Genomic DNA, 20,455 nt, shown 5'->3' on the forward strand with positions numbered 1-20,455 from the left:
TCTTTCTCCTGACACTTGGAAAGATCAAGGGCAAGTGACGCAGGAATACTGCTGGCTGAGGTAGTGTGGAGGCCTCTTTTTTTGGTTAGAGATACCTAAATTTTTTTCCACTGAAGCTGGAGAGTGAGTGGAGGAAATGTCAGCCAAAATGACTACAGTTTGTGGAAAATGGCAGCAGCTGGAAATGCAGCTTTATTGCAAAGCAACGTTTGGTGTCACTCATGTAGATGGTGCTGCTGTCCTCTCACAGCTTCATCATCTGACAGCTGAAGCCAGCGGCTGGTGCATTTCTGTTTGGAGCCTGGGTTTAAGGGAATGCTTGACTTCATTTTTATTTTTTTTTCTCCTCGCTTCTTTCACCCCTGTCCTGACCTGGCCAGACTGCGTTGTCGTCATAATCCTGAGCTGGCTGCATCACGGTGCTTCCCAGCTGCTAAAACTCAATGCTGAAAATCGCCGGATTAGGTCTTAATGGCAGGATCAAGCTGCCGGCAGATGAGTGAGGAGAAAGCTCCTGCTTACGCAGGTGGACAGGCAGTGCTGCTTGGGAAAACAAGCTAGAAAGGGTAAAAGCAGCTCCTTTCCTGGCTTCTCCTGCTTTTCTCTACATTTAGCACATCATTCAGTTTCCAAGGGTTGGAACATGCTGGCCTGAGTTTTGTGGAGGGGGTATTGAGAGATCAGAGGTGGTTAAACATCTCCTCCCTTGCAGTGGAAAATGTCTTGAGTGATGGACTTTCTGGCCAAGATGTTAATCCCCAGCATGAAAGTCTGCCAGCCACATGAGAAACCTGGGCCATGCCTTAGTGTATTGTGGTGTGCTGAAGGACACACGTGGTGAAGGTCCTGAAGCTTTGTGGTTGTCTTTAACATCTGGCTTTCTGCTGGTGGGGCTCCTGAAACGCCGAAGAGCCTGGGAAGCACGTTGGATGTTTTTCAGGGTGGCATTGCCAAAATGCTCCACAGCAGGGTCTTGGGGGTGGTCATCTGGGTGGGTAGAACAGCATTTCCATACAGACTGGTGCCCTGGCCACCCTGCACTTTACCTGCAAAGGTCGGCAAGGGCTCTTGGTCAACAGGGCTCCAAGGTGTTGGGGTCTGTCAGCCTGCACTGACCAAACTTGTGAAGAATATGTGGTTTTTCTGGAAGCCGTGTGATGTGGAAGGGACACCTTCTTCTTTGAGTTTGCTTGGCAGTCTCTGTGAACTTTCCATCCAAACTTTTCAGGGAGGAGGCAGGTTGTGGGACGTCTTTGCACTGAGATGTCCTTTCTGTTTGTTTTTGGACAGCTTGAACAAAACATTGCTGTCCTCCAAAACAAATATCTAGATAAAGCCGTGAAATTTGATCTCCTTAACTCTGATGAGAATATTCCATGACGAGATCTACCAAAGAAACTCTATATTGTGTGTTTATCTTCTGGCAGGACCATCCAACTCAGAGACACCAGGGTGACTTTAGTGCAGATAAGAGAAACCTCCCCCATAGAGTTGAGGTCTGCAGGCAGTAGCAATGCTAGCACCAAAGCAAGAGGAACAGTTTTGTGATGGAGCTCATTTACAAGAGTCTCAATCACCTCCTCCAAAACGCAGGCTGCTGCTGCCACATCTCAGGGCGGTGAGGGCTGTCTTCGGGGAGCTGCCCCCCAGTACGGCAGCAGATGCCTTGGCTCTCTGCTGGGCATTTGCAGAGGAGGCGTAGGCAGCGTTTGCTGGAGCTGTGCCGCAGGACTCACTGGTGCGTGGCTAACATGCCTGGGGAGCTCAGCTGGATGCATAGGAGGAGGGCCGTCATTGGCAAGCATGGAGCCAATGATGTCTCCTGGCCTCTGCAGAGACGCTGGCTCTGCCTGAGCTCAGCCGAGCCCCTGTGCTCTCCCATCCGGAGGGGGCTTCGGGGATCCCAGCATCCACTTTCCCAGCACCTGTTTGGAAGCCACACTGAGAACAAAGTCCAGACTAGAGCTTGGTCTCCTTCCCCCTATGCTGCTTCATGTGCCATCTCCTGTCTGGGAGATGATCACAGAATCACACAGAATCACTCGGTTGGAAAAGACCTCCGAGATCATCACGTCCAACTGCTCCTGTCTACCCCCTAAACCATATCCCTAAGTAACTCATCGACCCGCTCTTTAAATACGTCCAGGGATGGTGACTCCACCACCTCCCTGGGCAGCCTGTTCCAGCTTCTGACGACCCTCTCAGCAAAGAACTTCCTCCTTATCTCTAACCTGAACCTCCCTTGGCACAGCTTGGTGCCGTTTCCCCTTGTTCTATCCTCCATCACCTGGGAGAAGAGCCCAGCACCCACCTCTCTACAAGCTCCCTTGAGGCAGTTGTAGGTGGTGATGAGGTCTCCCCTCAGCCTTCTCTTCTCCAGGCTAAACAACCCCAGTTCCCTCAGCCGCTCCTCATAAGGCTTGTTCTCCAGACTGCTCACCATCCTGATCATAGTATTGAATTAATTTCATACGTGGTGTTCAGAATTCCTCTAATTAGAAGATTTTTCTCAAATTTTAGGAAGGTGTCAGTATTTGTGAGGTATCAGCAAGCATGAAGGCAAAAGCACCAGCTTAGGCAATCACTCCAGCCTCTAAAAAACTGGAAAGGAGAAAAATCAAAGTGTGTATGTTTGCACATGGGGAACAGGAGTTTTTCTGCTGTTCTGAGCTTACATTTTCCTTCTTCTTCCTGATCATTGGTGCCTGAGCTGCTTTTTCCGACACAGGGAATTCCTGATAGATTAAGGAAATGTCTTGGAATTTAATGTATTTAATATCAAAACTAAGGGAGAGGGAAAAACTGCATTGCTCTGAGCACTGACGATGCCTCCTCCAAGCACTGTCCCAGAAGGCAACTGTGTTTAAACCATCTATTTGCTCTGCAACAGGATCATCCTTTGGAAAGATGTTAGCTGGCTGTTTTGGGGCAGATCAGCGCTGATGCTGCTCTGGTTCTCTGCCTGCAGTTGTCCAGGGATGATGCTTGGCAGAGCCTCACTTGGCTTGCTGTGCAACTTCCATTTCGGGGCCAAACTCGACGCTTCTGTCTCTTAATGCTGCGTCTTTGACCTCTGCGGGGCTGTGCCCGCTTTGTACGGGATTGGAGCTGGGCTCTGTATCTACTCGTTCTGTCAAACTGGACATAATGGTGTCCTCAGGGCTTTCAAGTAGGTGGACAAAGAAGCCATTTCGAAGCTGCTGTGAATTAGGCAGAATCAGACGGTGAAGAGAGGTCTAAGATGGGTCTCTCTTCAGGCAGGGAATGCTCCAAAATGCTCAAAATGGCGTTTGGGGGATAATTTTACCCAGCTCTTTGTCTGTGAAGAATGAGGGCTGTGGAGGGAGGCACACGGCCAGGGTAAATGCCTCAGCCCTATTGTCCCCATCATTCCCATTGAGCTTATGAACCCCCATATAAAAGACTTACCTTTCACTAGTATGATTAAGAAAAGGCCAATGTAGCTTTCCCGCTCACCAGAGCATGAAGCGTGTTTAATTTAATAATGCTGATAAATCTTAAAGCCAGGAGCATTTGGCTAACACATGACCCACTTTTTCAATCAATTGGAAACATTTACATAACGGCCTGATGCAGGGTTCGTCCTGTGAGGGATGTGGAGCAGGGGATGGCAGACACCCCCGCGATAAGCATTTCAACTATAGCAGATTTGGTGAAAGCAAACGGCTGGTCCTTAGTGGGCAAGGTGTGACCCACCTCACTGGGACTGCCAGCTCTCCCACTGCTGCAAGGATGTGCCTGGGTTTAGAGCACCTCAGCCACCCAGCTGGGCTTTGGTGGTGTCACGGCTTCGTTTCTTTCCCTGCGGCAGGGCTAGATTGTTCCTTGGACAGGACATCCCTGGGGATGGCTGTCCCCCTGTGCGGTGGGGGTGTCTCCTCCATGCAGGCACATATCTCCTGGCACGTCAGTAGCACCAGCAGTGCTGACCTCCACAAATCAGCACGTTCATCCTTTTCAGCGTTGCTTCCCATGCACAGAAATCAACACGGGGTTAACCAACACAGCCAGTTATTTATTTTCCTTTATTGTTTGCCTGCAGTGGGCTCGGTCTTAAAAGAGAATGTTCCTGATTTTGCACGTCGTGCTGTTGTGTGTCAGCCATTACACATTATACTGTGTTCCCATTACTCTGGTCCCCAACGTCATCACCTTCCTCCTCTGAAATACTCTTCTCCTCCCCACCTTTAAGAGTTCCTTTTGACTTGACATCTCCAATACATTTAATTTCTTATCCTTCTTGTGAGGATTTCACTTCTTTTCAGTTGTAACATCCAGCGGCCTCAGGATCAGTGTTTGCAAGTAGGTTATAAGCAACCTCTTTCCCAGCAAGCTGGTCTCCTGTTAGTTTGGTAGGAATGCCATCTCCTTGCTAACCATGCAGGTTTTATCCATTCTGGGCTTTGTAATAACCTCTTGGAAGATGTTTTACAACAAACCCATCTCCCAGCCATGATTTGCACACTGCTGTGTGTTTATTCATCCTAACTGCCGCTTTGCATTAAAGTAATACTTGGGAACTGGTTTGCTGCGCAGCACCCCTCCCCCCACCCCTTCCCCCCCCATATTTTGGTCACATAAGTCCCTGTCTGAGCAAAGGAAAATGCCAGATGCTTGTGACCGGGATGAGAAATCTCCCATCTGATAGATGCTGAGGGATTAAATAACATGGGGGACAACTGCTGCAAATCTCATAGCACTGCATGTAGAAGGATGCTGGCACCTCCCTCTGAGACAGGACTGGTCTCCTCATGCAGTGGGCTACAGATGCATTTCACATGCTTGGTCCTTACACAGAGATGCTTTTAAGAAGGTGTCAGGACAGAAGAAGAAGGATTTGTTGCTGTTCTGTGATATTCCCCCCCCCCGCCTTCAAAATATCAGCGGCGTTTTCCCCTCTAGAGGGCAGAGGAGGAAAGAGAGAGAATGGAAAGGGAAAGGAACACGACAGCACTGGGAGAAGGTTTCATTAGATATATGTAAAGCATGAATGGCTGGAAATGGCATGATCTTGAGATGCAGTGCCCAGAGAGTGCGCTCACAGGTTGGGTTGAAAATGCAGATGCATAGCAGTCAGGACACCAGCTCCATCCTTCCTGTTCTGAGCTCCTGGGGTCAGATGGGTATTTCCTAATTACTGAAAAACTGACTTTTGATTTTCTGAGTGCCCATTCATGCTTGAAGTGGTGAATTTTGGTTTGCTAGACAGGTGCACTGGCTCTTTTAAAGTCCCAGTTCAACCATCGGTCTTTGGCCAGGCTGCTCCTGTGTCTACAGCAAAGCTGTGTACAAGAACTGTACAAAACACTCCTTTGACCTACATCATCTTCTGGTTTCACTAGCATTCTTCGGTGAAAAAAACCACCAATCAGCATAAAACCAGAAGTATGTCTTTTATTACAGCGTCACATCTAGCATTTCAATAGCTACCAAAGGTTTCCAGCTGACTTCACAGGTGAATGGATTGGTACAATTTCCCTTTAACCAGGGAATAAAGTCACCAATATTTTATAGCTCTCATGCACACTTTGTTGTGAAAATTAAATATATCTTTTGTGCAAAAAGCCCAGTATAAAGCTATTCATAAAATCTAATATCTGCATCCTGGCTTTAGAGATAAAGGAACTGGGCAGCATAGCCTACACAGGAATGCTGGAATGTGAGTAAAAGGATGTATGTGTGTAAAACAGTCTCTGTTCTTTCAAACTGGCAGAAACGGTGTTTGCTTCTCCATTCATGTTTCCTGCAGCGAGCAGTCCCTGCAGCGAGCAGCCAGCCCAATTCACAGAATCACAGAATCACAAAACGTTAGGGATTGGAAGGGACCTCAAAAGCTCATCCAGTCCAACCCCCCTGCCGGAGCAGGAACACCCAGATGAGGTTACACAGGAAGGCGTCCAGGCGGGGTTTGAATGTCTGCAGAGAAGGAGACTCCACAACCTCTCTGGGCAGCCTGGTCCAGTGCTCTGTCACCCTCACTGAGAAGAAGTTTCTTCTCAAATTTAAGTGGAACCTCCTGTGTTCCAGTTTGTGTCCGTTACCCCTTGTCTTATCATTGTTTGCCACCGAGAAGAGCCTGGCTCCATCCTCGTGACACTCACCCTTTAAATATTTATAAACATTAATGAGGTCTCCCCTCAGTCTCCTCTTCTGCAAACTAAAGAGACCCAGCTCCCTCAGCCGCTCCTCATCTGCACCCATGAAGGTGCTCAGCCCATGACATTTCCCCGCAGCTCCTCCAGCCGTGGCTTTCCCATGCCCTGCTGCTCTGCAGGGTCCATCCCGCCTCGAGGAACTTGCCTGTTTTGAGAGAAAACCTTTCCACCTCTCTGTCCCCAGGTGATACAGCCGTGGTGCTGTCTCCTTCTGCGCCGGGGCTGCCCTCCCAGCTAACTTGCGTCTCCCATCCTCCGGTAGGAAATGGAGTCGAAGGTCTCCGAAGGCGGCCTGAACGTCACCCTCACCATCCGACTGCTGATGCACGGCAAGGTAAGGGGCTCTTGGTGAGGGGAGCCATGCCAGGGTCCAGCCAGCCCCATGTGCCACATCCTGAGCCCCAGGCTGCTGAGAGCAGATGTCCTCATGCTGATGGGAAGGGTGGCATGGTGGGGATGGTGCTCCTGGCCCCTCTTGTGCCTGGCCCCCCACCCTGTCCTTCTGATGGGGACTTCTGATGTGTTCACTAGGTCTTTTCTTCATTATGGGATCAGGCTGGATTGTCTTCATGTCTTCTAATGACATTTCTTTGCGTTTGGCTTTTTTTCTTGTAGGAAGTCGGAAGCATCATTGGGAAGGTAACAACATATTTTAAATGTGTATTTAATGTTATTGCCTGCACTGTTTGCTTCCTGTGGTGTGGTAGATGCCAGTCACCCATTCCCTATAATGTCCTTAAATGCTTAGCGTACTTCAGCATGTTGCTGCATTTGTCTGACAGAATTTATGAGACACTCACAGAGGCATCTAAGACTGTTCCCCTAAAAAAAAACCAACCTCCAAACTTAGTGCTGTTTCCAGCTGCTTCACTGGGGTGATGAATAGGTATTTATGATCATGTTGCCCTGACATTTTAATCAAATAGCTTCATTAAGAGACATTAATAAATGTCATGCAGACCCATTTAAATCCTGCTGCACTTGCCTCTGAGGCTACAGGACACATTAACTTGTGCAGAAAAGCTTCACGAGGAGCTCTGCTCCCTGGTGCTTGCCATGGCAGTTTGGAAAGCCCTGGCTATACAGGATTGGGTTTTTGATGTTTTTAAAAGGCAGGTTTGTGGTAGTGAAGATTTGCAGCACAAGCACCTTCTCCTATATGCTTGTGCTTTATTTTTCCATCAGCCTGTCCAGGCCTGGGAAGATTCACAGTTTTACCTGCTATATACTGACATATATTTGTAGGCATATCTGAATATAAAGACATTAGATCTCTCTATAGATACTAGATAACTGCCCTTCAAAGCCACTCTGAAAGTGTTAGCTTTTATCAACATCTGACCAGCTTCTGAGCTTATTCTATGTGGTTTTCCTCCTAATGGGAAAAGCAGAAAGAGAGGTGGAGGCTGCAGTTGTATGTTAGTAGCTGTTTTTTCTGTCATGTCGCACAGACACAAGGAGCAGGGCTGTGATGGCATACACGCTCAGCTCTTCAGCCTGCCCATCACATGGGGACAGAGGGCCAGGCATCGCAGAGCTGCCCAAGTGTTTGGCTGTGTGTTGCCACGTCCTAGAGAGATGCATGCTTGGAAGAGTTGTTTTGAAGGTGGAAGTCTTGAGTTCTTACAATAGCCTGTGTTTCTGCTTCTTATTTCAGAAAGGAGAGACCGTGAAGAAGATGCGTGAGGAGGTAAGCAACCCTGCTCTGTAGAAGGATTTGTAGGAGGAGGGGAGAAGAGTGGGAAGGGCTGTCAGGCTCTCCTGCCTGGTCAGAGCTGCACATTGCCCTGTGCAATATGTACAGTAACTCCCAGGGTCAGGACACACAAGACAGCTGTGCCCATAGCTCTTTGGTCCAGTTTTCTCACTCCATACTTGAAGTCCTATTACATTTAATAGGAATTTTCCAGAGCCAAGAATTTGCTCTTAATGAAACACTGTCACTCGTAAGATGCTTGAGTTTGTCCAAGGTCTTTGTGCCTGCAGCTGCCAAGGAGTTAACAGATCAGTAAGCAGCACTCTTCTTTTTACAAGCAGTGGCCTCATGAGCTGGTCTTGCCTTGATCGCTTGGGTCTGCTTTGCAGTGAAAGGCCCAAAGCAGATGCTTGGAAAACCTTTCTGAGGGTCAGGGTAAGGCAGAGCTGGAAGCATCGCAGAGGGCAGGGGTGGGAGTTTTTCATGGGATGTCAAGAGGCTGGCATAGGTGATGACCCGGGACGAGGCTGGGACCTGCTGGTTGCTTGGCTATGGCTGTTTCAGGGCTGTCCTTCTCTTTCCAGAGCGGGGCAAGGATCAACATCTCAGAGGGAAACTGCCCCGAGAGAATCGTGACCATCACTGGACCCACCGATGCCATCTTCAAGGCTTTCGCCATGATCGCCTACAAATTTGAGGAGGTGAGCAATGTGATTCCTTTGCCCCTGGAGGGCAGAGTAAAAGGGTCTGCATCCAGACCCTTGGGTGGCCCACCAGCCAAGCAGAGCTACAGCATGCCCACTGCTGGGGCCAGCAGTGCAGATGGGCCTGGGTACCTCCAACCCACGTGTGCCTGGTTGGACTTGGTTAACTTGGCACAAAACCTTCCAGCTAGTCCAAACATCTCTAAACAGGCAAGAACTGAGGTTCAGTAAGGTGGTCTCACAGTTAATTAAATGGAGGGATGTACAATGACTAGCCATGATCTGGGGGACATGACCCCTCTTTTCTGGCCCAGGGCATTTGGGTTGGCCTGGATGGCAGGTGTCTGGTCAGGTACCAAGGGCTGATGCATTATTCTTTTCTTTCCCAAGGACATAACCAACTCAATGAGCAACAGCACTGCTACCAGCAAGCCTCCGGTGACACTGAGACTGGTTGTGCCAGCCAGTCAGTGTGGCTCGCTGATTGGCAAAGGAGGCTCCAAGATCAAGGAAATCAGGGAGGTAAGGCAGACCTGGTTTCATTATTGCATGTAATCACAGCTCCTCGAAGCTGATCTGTGACCAAGGGGGAACTGCTATGGAAAGGGGGATGCTTATGGTGGAAAGTGGGTTCATGCACCATGTTGCTTCCCAGGAAGATTCTGCTGATATAGGAGCAGCATCCCGTGGGACCTTGCCGGCATACTCCGTCAGATGCAGGCAGGGTGCCACATCTGAACCTGTGTGGGGCAGCATGGCTCTCGGGAAGCACGTGTCATCAGAGCTGGAGCTGGCTGCAAGGAAAGGCATTCAGCTGCAGGATTTCTCCTCCTCTCTCTTTCTGTCTTCAGTCAACAGGTGCTCAGGTTCAAGTGGCGGGGGACATGCTGCCCAACTCCACGGAGCGGGCGGTGACAATCTCGGGGACACCCGACGCAATTATCCAGTGTGTCAAACAGATCTGTGTGGTGATGCTGGAGGTACAGTCTGTGACAAAGGGGGTAAAGTACATAGGAAAAAAAACCCAGCTGGCACCACAACAGCGCTGGGAGCTGTGGAGTGTGTCTCTTGTACCCTTCACCATACGTTGTTGGACCGCTCTCATTTCCTGGTACCTCCGTTTGAAACGCACCCAGTGTGTTTTTCCCACCATCATCCGTTGTTTCCTAGAGTCCTACACTGGAAACCTGTCTGGTTGCGTGCCCCAAAGGAGATGGTTTGTGTTGTGGTGGCTTTGGGAGAGAGGGATGCTGGAGGAGGCCAGGTGGGCTGGGGTGACCATAGCCTGGTGGGAGGAGAAGGCCAGCGCATCCCCTGTGCTGGGGGAGCTGAGGCTGGGAGTGCAAAGCCAGGCCCCAGTTGGGCACAACAAGAAAGGTAAAGAGTAAGGCTTGTGGAGAGCAGGGCCCATAGATGCATAGATGTGTGTCCAGGGTGCTGTTTTCTGGGAGAAACACTGACAAGCAGAGCTTGAAGATCTTTGCCATGGAGAGATGCTGCTGTACTAATGGCTTACTGCCAGGGATGACCACAGCCATGTGCCCCTCATCCACACCTGCCACCTCAGATGGGAGAAGCTCCAAGAGGAAATCCCTTGGGACATGGGATGGTGACAGCCTCTGCTCCTGGTGCCTCCCAGAGGTAGACAAGCATGGACCGATGTCAGGCCCCTCTGCCTTGCTGCACAGCCCACACACTACTGCCCTTTTATGGCAGGGAGGAGTGTGTTTGCCGCTGCAAGAGCTTCAGGTGAAGACAGCAAGGCTTGGTGGAGGTGAAGCAAAACCAAATGTAAGCAACTTCAGTTTGGCAGCAGCACAGCTAAGGAGGAATTGCCACAAGCCACGCTACCTACCGCTGCTGGTAGTGATGCTCAAGTGGGTACACTGTGCTGCCAGGAGTGCAGTTTTAGCTTCATGGTGACTCCAGGTTATGTTCTGGACTGTTGAAGAGATGGACCAAAGGTGTTGCTTGCAGGTATGTTATAAAGTCTTCTGTGGCTGCTGTTCTCACCGACCAAAGCAAGAGGTGCTGCTACTCTGTGTGGCCCAGCAATGGGAAAGGGAAAAACCCATAGTCTTCTTGCGGTCTGAAATCTAGGATGTTCTCTGACTTTAATAGTGTGCAGAGATGCTCCTTAAAATCCTTCTGTCTTAAATTATCTTACTGCAGAAATCCTTGCTTATCCCCTCCAAGATCTGTAACACAAGAAAAGAAGAAAGCAGGTTTGTGATTAAAGAGTCTGTGCTTTCATCGTACAGCATTTTTGCAGAGCTCTGCTTAGCAGGAAGATTTGGATGTGCCACTTGGCCTCAAGTAGATGTCTAGAAGAATGTACAGAAAAAAAGTGAAGACTTTTCCATGAGATAGTATAATTTATATTGCCTGTGCGTACACAGCAGTAACTGGGCCATTTCTCTTTGTGTAGAACCAGAAGGCTTTTATCTGAAATCTCTCCTGAACCCTAGAAACCTCCAAAATCTCTTCTGTGGCATGTTTGTTATGTTCAAGAGAAAACTGACAGAGAGATAACTTGGGTGAGATGATCCTGTGCATCACACAGAGGGAGGCATCACCACAGCCTCACATGCATCACTACAGCTTCTGCTCAGACCTACCCACAGCAGCAAGGAGAGAGATGTCCTGGCCAGCTGGAGCAGGGCTTGCACAGGGCAGTGTGTACGGGTCAGTGTCTCTGCTGCTGACGGCTGTCTGGCTGCTCACACGCACCACTTCCACCGTACAGCTCTGGAATAATATCTCTGGAAATGCTGGTGGTGTCATCTGAGAGGGATTTCCAGTTTCTGGCTCCTCCAGTGCTTGGCATTCTGGCCAAAGCAATTGCTGCTGCTTGTCCCACCAGGGCATGGGACATCTTGACTGCAACAGCAACACTTTGCTGCCTCTACTGCGTGGCTGTCCATATCGTAGCTTGGATGGCGATAGACCAACCAAGTCCTGAAGGTGACCTTGTTCCGGTGGGGAGCAAGATGGGAGGGATCGAAGAGCTTATGCATTGTGCCAGATCACTCAGATGGGTTGCTCACTCCTTCTGATGCCTGTGCTCATGATGCCATGCCGCAGCTCCCGGTGTTTGGTGGGGCTGAGATGACTCTGGGACAGGCTGTCAACATGAAAGAGCTCTCAGGCTGCAAAGAAAGCCACTGCATGAGGAGGCTTGTGACATCCATGGATGAAGAGCCTGGTCTATGGGTGTATCTCCCCATCTCACTCCTCTCTGCAGGGTCTTTCGAGGAGGGTGCTGCCTTCCAGCATAAGGCTCAAGTATAGACCAGGTGACGCAGTTTGTGAAGAGCAGAGTGAAAGCAAGGGAGGCAGCGGAGATCTGGGAAGTGATTTAGGGGCCTATGCCTTAGCAGGGCATCTCCTGCACCCCAACTTGTCCTTGTTGTCCATTAAACACTGATTTTCCCCCATGTCCTCCCATCCAGAAATGCAGTTTGCCTGGTGCGGGTGTTGCTGGTGGCGGCCCCGGGGGCCGTGCTCCGTCGGGTGCTTTCTAATGCTCTTTTTTCCCGCCATTTCAGGAAAGCTGTTCTAATGTTCTCTCTCCCTCTCCTTGTCCCTTTTCCTAGTCCCCACCAAAAGGTGCCACCATTCCCTACCGCCCAAAGCCCGCCTCCACCCCTGTCATTTTTGCAGGTGGTCAGGTAAGAGCCGACCCGCTTGCAGCCTCCACTGCCAACCTCAGCCTTTTACTGCAGCACCAGCCGCTGCCCGTTAGTGCACTCAGGTTTCTTGCCTTCTGACTTGCATGGTGTCATCCCATCCATTGCGTGCCACAGCAGGTGAACTGAAAGCTCTTTGCAGAACCGTGGGCAGTTTGCAAGCCCGGGCAGATGGCTTAGCTCCTGTGGTGGCTGCTGGAAGATAAGGAAAGGGCCAGCCTGGGTAAACAGGAGGTTGGCTCTGCCAGGTGCTCCTGCACCAAGAAGAGGCTGAAGTTTACTTCATTAGACCCAAATTCAGCATTTGCCAATAGTTACCAGCGTGAAGGAAAAACTGAGAAAAGCTTCACTGAGCAAGAGGCCATGACCATGCTCTCACTGTGGCTCCAAATGTTTATTTTCTGGCATCTCTAGTCCAACTAAAAATAAGTTTGCATAGTTGTAATTGATCCGAGATAGGAAGGCCTCATCCTAGCCACTCCAGGACTGTGCTGAGCCTCTCTTTGGGGCAGCCTCTGTGAAAAGGTCATCCCCATCACTGGCACTCGACCAATTTGGGGTGCTGCTTCTGCCAAAAATGCCATAACCTCTGCTGCAAAGCTGGGTCTCAGCTCTGCCTACAGGAGAGCCTGCATTGACTTGCCTTCAGTGACACTGCGCAGTGCTCAGTCTGCAGGCACGATGCAGTATTTCTGACGACCCTTGGGAAGCGATGGTAGATTTTTTCTTTGCAGGGTGACCATTACACACACATGCCATTGAAGGTGGCGGTTGTTTTGCAAACAAAAACCAGCTCCCGTGCCATGTGATTTAGGAAACAAGAGCAGTTGAGTAGGCCGCTGCTTTTAAGGAGGGGACTTGAACCATTGCTTTTTCCACCTCATCTACTCAACTCACGTGGTGGCTGAGGATCTGCCTGCAGATGCCACCATTTCATGGTACACCAGTACCTAGCAGGAGAGGTTTCTCCCCAGCCATAATAAATGGCAAAAGGACAAACTAAGGATGGACATAAAGCCCAAAGCACAGGCTATTTCAGACAGCATGCTGAATTAGCATCTCTGAGTCATTGCCAGCATCAGGAGTGTGTTGTTTGGTCTGAGCAGCCATCCTGGAAAAGAGCTTTGAGTCCAGCTGCTTGGTGAACTTATCTTCTCAAAAGGGAGAGTAAGATCGAGGTAGCATTTCTCCTGCTGGCAAATGGTTGGTGTCTTGCACAGAAGCAACTTCGTGGGAAGAAGCGACTGTCTCTGAAATGAGAGCTCTTCCTTGCTGCCCCCGAGGAAGCACTGGTGAGCTCCTTGGCTCTGCCCGAGGGGTGGCACAGGGCAGGTGGGCAGAGGACAGCAGGTGACAGTCAGTGGTGCTGTGAGGTGCTTTGGGGTGTATTGAGGGACACGGTGGCTGTGGCCACTGCTACATCATCCATGTGCAATGTTAGCCTCTGCCAAAAGCTGGGGATTGCACAGCCAGGTGCTGCCGGAGTTGTGTTGCATCTGTCCAAGACACCGTCCTGCCTTGAATTACCTTTGCTCAAATAAAATAAAATAAAATAAAATAAAATAAAATAAAAACAAGAACCAAATTAAACCACCAGGAAAGACTGAACTTTGTAGAGCAGCCTTTGCCGCATCCCCACGAGCACAGCCATGCCCGTTGTGCTGGAATGCCTGCGGGCCCTGGGGCTGCTGTTTCTCTCTCCAGGATTTTGGGGGTTTTCCTCACACAAAGTGCTTTGCTGTTTGCAAACGATGTGGCAAATTTACAGGAGGTTTAGAGGTTTTGTTTCGGTTTTTTATCTTTCTCTGGCTACTTTTACTCTCCCTTTTTGAAGTGTTATCCATCTCTTTTGCCATTTCTTTCAGAATCGTCTGAATAATGTGTCAACCAGTGAGATATGTTTTGCTAGCTGGCTAAGTCCAGAATATTGGGCTCTCTAGTGTCTGGGTCTTTACCCACAGTGGTGCTTTTTTCAGGTTATTTACAAAAGAGATGGGATTGCTAGAAACAATGTTAAAAACACTAAATAATTTGCCTGGCAGACACGTGCATGGATTTGTCGGTTATAGCTGGTGAAAGCTTTGCAGTGCAGGCAGCCTGCCCCTGAACCCTCTCCAGGCTTGGTGAGACATCACCAGCTGGGTTTCTGCACAGCAATGCCTTTTTCCCCACGCAGAGCACTGGAATATACTGGGTAGATTTAAAGCATTTTGAGAGTTGTGCACCTGAAAATATGGAAGGACTCACAGCACTGGCTTGCTTTCTAGTATCACGTTTAGATGTGAAGGGCAGTGGTGATGTTACTGTGCACCTGCTACACAGATAATTCTCATTTGATGAATATCTTTTGAACAGTGAAGCCCAATCTTCCCAATCCGTGCAATTCTGGCGCCTTTAAAGAGCTGTTTCCTCCCTTTTGGCAAAGCCAAATGAAGCCCAAACCCTTCAAGTTAGGTAGCTCAGCATGCTCTGGCTCTAATCAGAGGGGTATGCCTCCCTCTCGCCTTGAGGACTTGCTGCCCTGGTGAATTTAATGCAACACAGTGGGGGCTAGTCTCCTGGACCAGCCAAGGCAGTGTGCAGGGCAACTGCTCGCTGCATGGAAGGTGCTTCCTTCATCCCCTCCAGCCTCAAAATTAAGCCGGTTAAGTCAGAATTCAAGATCCCACACCCTGGTTTCACCAGCGGCGGAGAGAGGAGAGAGATGTGACAGTGGCATAATGCTCAGCTCCCCGTGCTTGGTTATTTGGCGGTCCCAGGTAGAGCAGGGTGGGGGCTGAGCTTCTCTTTGGCTCCTGCATTCACAGCATTTACCCCATGTCAGGCAGAAAGGAGCAAAGCCCAGAGACGGAGGTTCCTGGGGAGGCCTGGGGCTTTGCTGCTGCCTCCTGCCAGCCCTAATAATGTGTTTTCTTTCTTCTGCAGGCCTATACAATTCAGGGACAATATGCTATTCCACACCCGGATGTGAGTTTTACCCTAATTTTTCTTATACCCTTTTATGTCACCTGCATGCTACTGTTAATTCACATAATATTAATATTAGACAATAATATTAATAGAATATTTGCAAAGTAACTGGCCATGTGTAGTATCTGTAATACCTTGAATAGCCTTTTAACCTGTTAGCACTAAACTTTATTAATTCTGAGGACTTGGCCTGATGCTAAATTGTTTGCTTTGTTCAGTGCTATCCCTTTGTTCTGAGAGAAACCATACTCTATGCATTTTGTGCCTCAAAATGATCAAAACAAGCAAAAAAAGGGGGAAAACGATTTTCTCCTCTATTTTCTCCTTGTCCTTAAAATGTTGGCAAACTGATTAGGAGCTGAGTGCCTTGGTGGGGTGGGAAGAAGCTCTACTGGTATGTGGTTTCTTGCTTGAAGCCTGGGCAGGGGCACTTGCCTTTTTGGGGGGGTCCTCCTCCGGGTGACTCGGAAGCAGGCACTGAGGTTGGGCAAAATGACACCTGCATCCCCTGGCGGGATGGAGAGGATGGCTGCCTGCCATTCTGCTGGATCTCACATTACTGAGGGCTCAGTTCCTCCCTGGGAGACTTGGACCCTGGACCAAAGTGGCCGCCCTGGGTTTGATGGCTGTCTCACTGGGTTTGGCTTGCTGTCACCTGAGAAAATACAGAATGATCTCTTTCCCATAAACTGTGCTCCACAGGAAAGAAAATTAAAAGTGTCATTATCAGTAGTATCCAGAAGGGGGCACTCGAAGGGCACAGTGGGCACAGTCCCTGCTTCGTCTTGTGCTTCTTGGTGTGGAGACAGGTACTGCTCAGTCTCGCAGCACGGATGGGCTTTGTCGATGCTTAGATTCCCCCTGCTTGCAACAGGCACCCGCGCCTGGGATGGGTCAGGAAGCCACAGCACGCTTGCCGGGGGAACATGGAGGGAACATCTGCTGGCATGTCTGTGCATAAAAGTGCCAACAGAAATAGAGAACAAGTTTATTTTAAAGGATTTCTCTATGAGAAGCAGCAGTGAAGCACTGCAATGCCAGCAGCTCCTTGCTGGCAGCAGACAGCTGCTCAGCTGCTGGGGTCGGCATGGCTGACACATGCTGGGGAGCTCTTGGAAAAAGCTAGGATTTTCTAAATGTTTTTCAGAGGGGATAAAATACCCAGTGAGTCCCATTGCAGAGGCCTCTTCTTGCTGGCATGCCTGTGAGTTGGGGTCTGCAGTGGGGGCTGAGCACAAAGTGCATGTGGCTTGGTTGTAAGCAGTGCGGTCTGAGTGGAAAGCCCTCTCCAACCATCCCGCACCTGGGAAGAGTTTGACATAGCTTGGTGTTCCTCTTTCAGATGGGTGCATTGGGTATTAAATAATGGGATTATTTTTTTTGCATGATTGAGAACAGGGAAAGGCTGTCTAATACCACAAATGCACGCTTCTTGTGGGAACGGTTAGGAGCTGCAGGCTGGATTTTGTTCTTAGGAGCAGTGATTTCACCCAGTTTAGTGAAGGCTTTGGCTTTCCATGTGACACCAGTACGCACGTAGTTTGAAAATCCTGCTGTGATATTTGCTTGGAAATATTCTTAGTTGTGTGCACTTCACTTTTGCTTCCTAAGCAGAATATAAATAAATACACCTGCGTCTTTAGTGTGGGTAGATCGATATATTCTTTGTCCCAGTTTTCCTTTGCTAGCAGTGGTGACAGCTTAGTGTTTTCCTTGTCATTATATTCCTCTGATTGACAGGAATAAAATACATTTAGTGCATGTGCTGGCTGCGCTCTGCCCTATTCCCAGTGGATTTGCTGAGACCTGGAAAAAGTTGTTTGTACAGGGGCCATGCATTCCCTCCTTGCTCTTACAGCCCTCTCGCAAGGATCGGTCATTTTAAACACTGATGAGTGCAGAAACCAGTCTTGAACATGGTTTTTAGGCATTGCCCATGCTCTTGCAGGTGTGTTTAGTGAATGCCTTTGCAGACCCATGGTGGCAAAGCAGGCAGAATTTCGAATGCCGAAGCTAAAATGAGAGCTCCTGCCTTGATTTTCACCTCTGGGAAAAGACCTCAGGTCGGTGGGAGTTTTGGCTCACAAAGAGCTTCAGCATTGCCCGGGTACTCGTAAGCCCTTCAGGATGTGATGTGGAGCTACCTGCCTTCACAAAATTTGGGATGGGAGATGAAAGAATGGCCATGGCAGCTGGGAGTTGGAGATGCTTGGGAGTGAAATAAATGTCAAGCGCAGGAAAGCTCCCAAACCAGGGCATCGCTCCTGGGTATGCACCAGGCTGGCAGCTGATGAGATGGAACTGGGCGTTGCTGCAGGTACCCAGTGATGCTCAGCATGGCTGTACATCGGTCCCAGTGCTCCTGTCCTGTACCTCCCAGCAGTGCCAGTGGGGAACTCCCCTCTGTTCTGCAGGGGAAAGCCAGGGTTGAAAGAAATGCTCTCAGGTTTTTGCTTTCAGCATTTTCCAGGGAACAGGAGAGGAGGCGTTTCGTGCACCGCAAGCAGTAACGTAGCAGCTTTCATTTTAACTCCTAGGCGTAGCCGTCTTTTTCTCTTTTAGGCCTTTTTTTGCTGCTATTGTGGGTGTTTGCTAAATACCACTGTCCAAACTGTCTTAAAAATATGTTAGATCAGTATTAGAAAGGATTTTGGTGTTTTCCCCATCGGGTGAAGCAGGACCCCTGCCCTGGGGCACGGTTGGAGCCCAAGGGGCTCTGTCTCCACAGTGCTCCAAAATAGTTTTAGTTGTCCTTTCATTCATTATCAGAGTCACAGAACATAGCATGAACAGGAATGTCGTAGATCCTACTGTTTTCAGTAAACAATAGCAGTATTTAGAGTTTGAACCAGATGTCCTCCAGGCATCACTTCCACCCTAATTTATTCTATGATTCTATGGTTTTATGTTTAACAACTATAAATATATATGAATTGCACACCAGAGGTGGTGTGAGCCAATTCCTCCTAATGGAAAAGGGTGGACTTGAAAATTTCGGCATCTTTCTTCATGAAGAAGCAACACAACTAGTAAAACAAAGGGTCAGCTGTAATATAGGTTTAACAAAGTGTAATTGGACAAGAAAAGGAAAAGTGAGACAAAAAGCACTTGCAGAGGAATGCCATATAAACTGGAAAGCTGGAAAGACATTGGAAATCCTAAGCTTGATGGGTTAGAGGTGGAATTATGCAGGATATCATTATGAAAATGTCCCAGTAAAAAAAAGAGCGGGATTTGGAGAATCGTGTGAAAGATGCATTCAACTAATTGAGGAAAAGCAGCACAGGCACCAAGAGTGATTGCAATGGAGACTTCAGCAATGGGTTTCATTTCAGAAAGCCAGAGAGCTCTGTTGGAGCCCAAGGGGCTCTGTCTCCCTAGGCGCCTCAGTAGTTCTGGCAAAGACACATGAGCTTTTATCCAGAGTCCTGCTGGTGGGACTGGTTGTATTGAGGAGCTCTGCAAACAGGGTGCACCTAGGATTAATTTAGGAGAAAACAGGAAAGTTCTTCAGTTAAAAAGTGGTGGATGCTGATGTCCCTGACTGTGTTGCAGCGGGGACCCTCCACAGTGTGTCTTCAGCTTATTTTCTGTGATGCTCAGGGAGAGATGTCCATGCACATCGTCTTGTGGGGTGTCAAGACCTCTCCCCCTCACGCCTCTGCCAGGCCAGGCTCCCTCGGGTACCTCTCCAGGACTTGCAGGTGTTTCCCCTCCCCGCTGCCTCCCTCCAGTTTCTCCCCCAGTGTGCTCAGCCCCCCCAGTCTGCTCTTTCCAGCTCTTCCCCCTTACTGCTGCCAGCTGTACCTCCCTGCGCTCCCTCCCCAGCCATGCTAGAGGAGCAAGGAGGTTTTTTCAGAATTATTTCCCCCAAAATGTGGAAGTCAAAACAAGTGGTGTGTGTTTGGGGGATGATGCGATCCTGGCAACCCTCTGAGCACCAGTGAAACTGCAGAGCAGGAGGTGATAAAGTCCCTCTCTCCTGCTCATTGCTAGACTTCAGTCCAGTTTGTTTTGTTTTCTTTTGTTTTATTGTTTTCGGTTTTGTTGTTTGGTTGCTTTTTTTTTTAATTTGGAGCTGTGAAACAGAGCACAAAATGTATTCCAGACATACTCCTCTCTATGCAACTGCTTCCTGATGGGGCACAAAACCTTACCCAGTAACAACAAGGGATACAAGGATCTGAAATACCTACTGGTCATGGCTGAAGCCCATATTTCCCTGTACCACTTAGGGGCTTGAGCTCATAAGGAGCTGGCTTGTTAAAATGCACTTTGTTTATCTCCCAGAGGTGTTTCCCCATTGGAGGCACAGCACAAGAGCGTTTGCTGTGGGGACAAGCAGTCGTGATGCGGCTCCAGTAGTGCAAAGAGGGTCTTCTGGCTGCTGGTACGTGATGCCCACCAGCTCAGCAGTTTCTCTAAAGCTGCCTTGAAGCGAGCAGCAGCCTCTGGTCACAGGCTGCAAAGCCCAAGAGGGGAGGGCAGTGGCTGGAAGTGCCATAGGCAGTGACAAGAGGCAGAAAATAAGAATGGGCTTCTTGCTGGTATCGTACTTCAGACCCTGACCAAGCACTTCTGCAAAAGATTTGGGCTTTATTACGTTTTACCCAGGCCAAGTCCTTCTGCTAATGTTTTTGCCATGTCTCACCATGGCTTCCTGGTTTGTGGTTTTTTTTTGTTTGTTTTTTTTTTTTTAATTTTTCCCCATTATAATTTTGTTCTTGATTTTCGGTGTGACTTGTTGTACTCTATGACAATAACCTTCTTAGCTCTAATGTCCCTCCTACCCCTCAGCAGTTGACCAAGCTCCACCAGTTGGCTATGCAGCAAACCCCCTTTACTCCCCTTGGACAGACCACCCCCGCTTTCCCTGGTACGTACCCACACACCCTTTCTAGATATCCTTCTCTTCTTACCTGTAGAGTTTCTCTCTCTTTCAAAGCTCATGCTGTTTAATGGAGATAGGCAGGGCAAGTAAAACTGAAGTAGCAATGTCCAGGGGGAAAGTTTAACAGGGAGACAGGATGGATGCTTGGGAGTTACGGTCCTCACAGGCGACCTCTCAGCCATTAACTCTGCACACCGGGACTGCTCCTGCGAAGCCACGCTTCCCTGGCTTATCCAGCAGAAGTGATGAGCGCCAGTCCCATCTTTCCTGCCCAGAGGAGGTAGCATCTCCCACCGTGCGCTGATCTGGACCTCTGTGGGACATTCCTG

The 20,455-nt window shown here is 49.2% G+C and overlaps 1 protein-coding gene across 2 annotated transcripts in view; it reads left to right on the forward strand.

The window, feature by feature from the left end:
- PCBP3 (poly(rC) binding protein 3) overlaps positions 1-20,455 on the forward strand; it is a 41,703-nt gene that overhangs the window by 12,908 nt on the left and 8,340 nt on the right. Inside the window, exons 2-10 of one of the 2 annotated variants that reach the window (XM_010184141.1) lie at positions 6,439-6,510; positions 6,792-6,815; positions 7,834-7,866; positions 8,457-8,573; positions 8,967-9,098; positions 9,428-9,556; positions 12,173-12,247; positions 15,191-15,232; positions 20,033-20,111. In XM_010184141.1, the coding sequence (XP_010182443.1) occupies positions 6,439-6,510; positions 6,792-6,815; positions 7,834-7,866; positions 8,457-8,573; positions 8,967-9,098; positions 9,428-9,556; positions 12,173-12,247; positions 15,191-15,232; positions 20,033-20,111 (703 nt within the window). Of the gene's footprint in view, positions 1-6,438; positions 6,511-6,791; positions 6,816-7,833; positions 7,867-8,456; positions 8,574-8,966; positions 9,099-9,427; positions 9,557-12,172; positions 12,317-15,190; positions 15,233-20,032; positions 20,112-20,455 lie in introns of those variants that run through there. The other variant, XM_010184142.1, reaches the window with a different exon arrangement.

The sequence above is a fragment of the Mesitornis unicolor genome, unplaced genomic scaffold, assembly GCF_000695765.1.
Source record: "Mesitornis unicolor isolate BGI_N332 unplaced genomic scaffold, ASM69576v1 scaffold9825, whole genome shotgun sequence".
In the NCBI taxonomy this organism is placed as follows: domain Eukaryota; kingdom Metazoa; phylum Chordata; class Aves; order Mesitornithiformes; family Mesitornithidae; genus Mesitornis; species Mesitornis unicolor.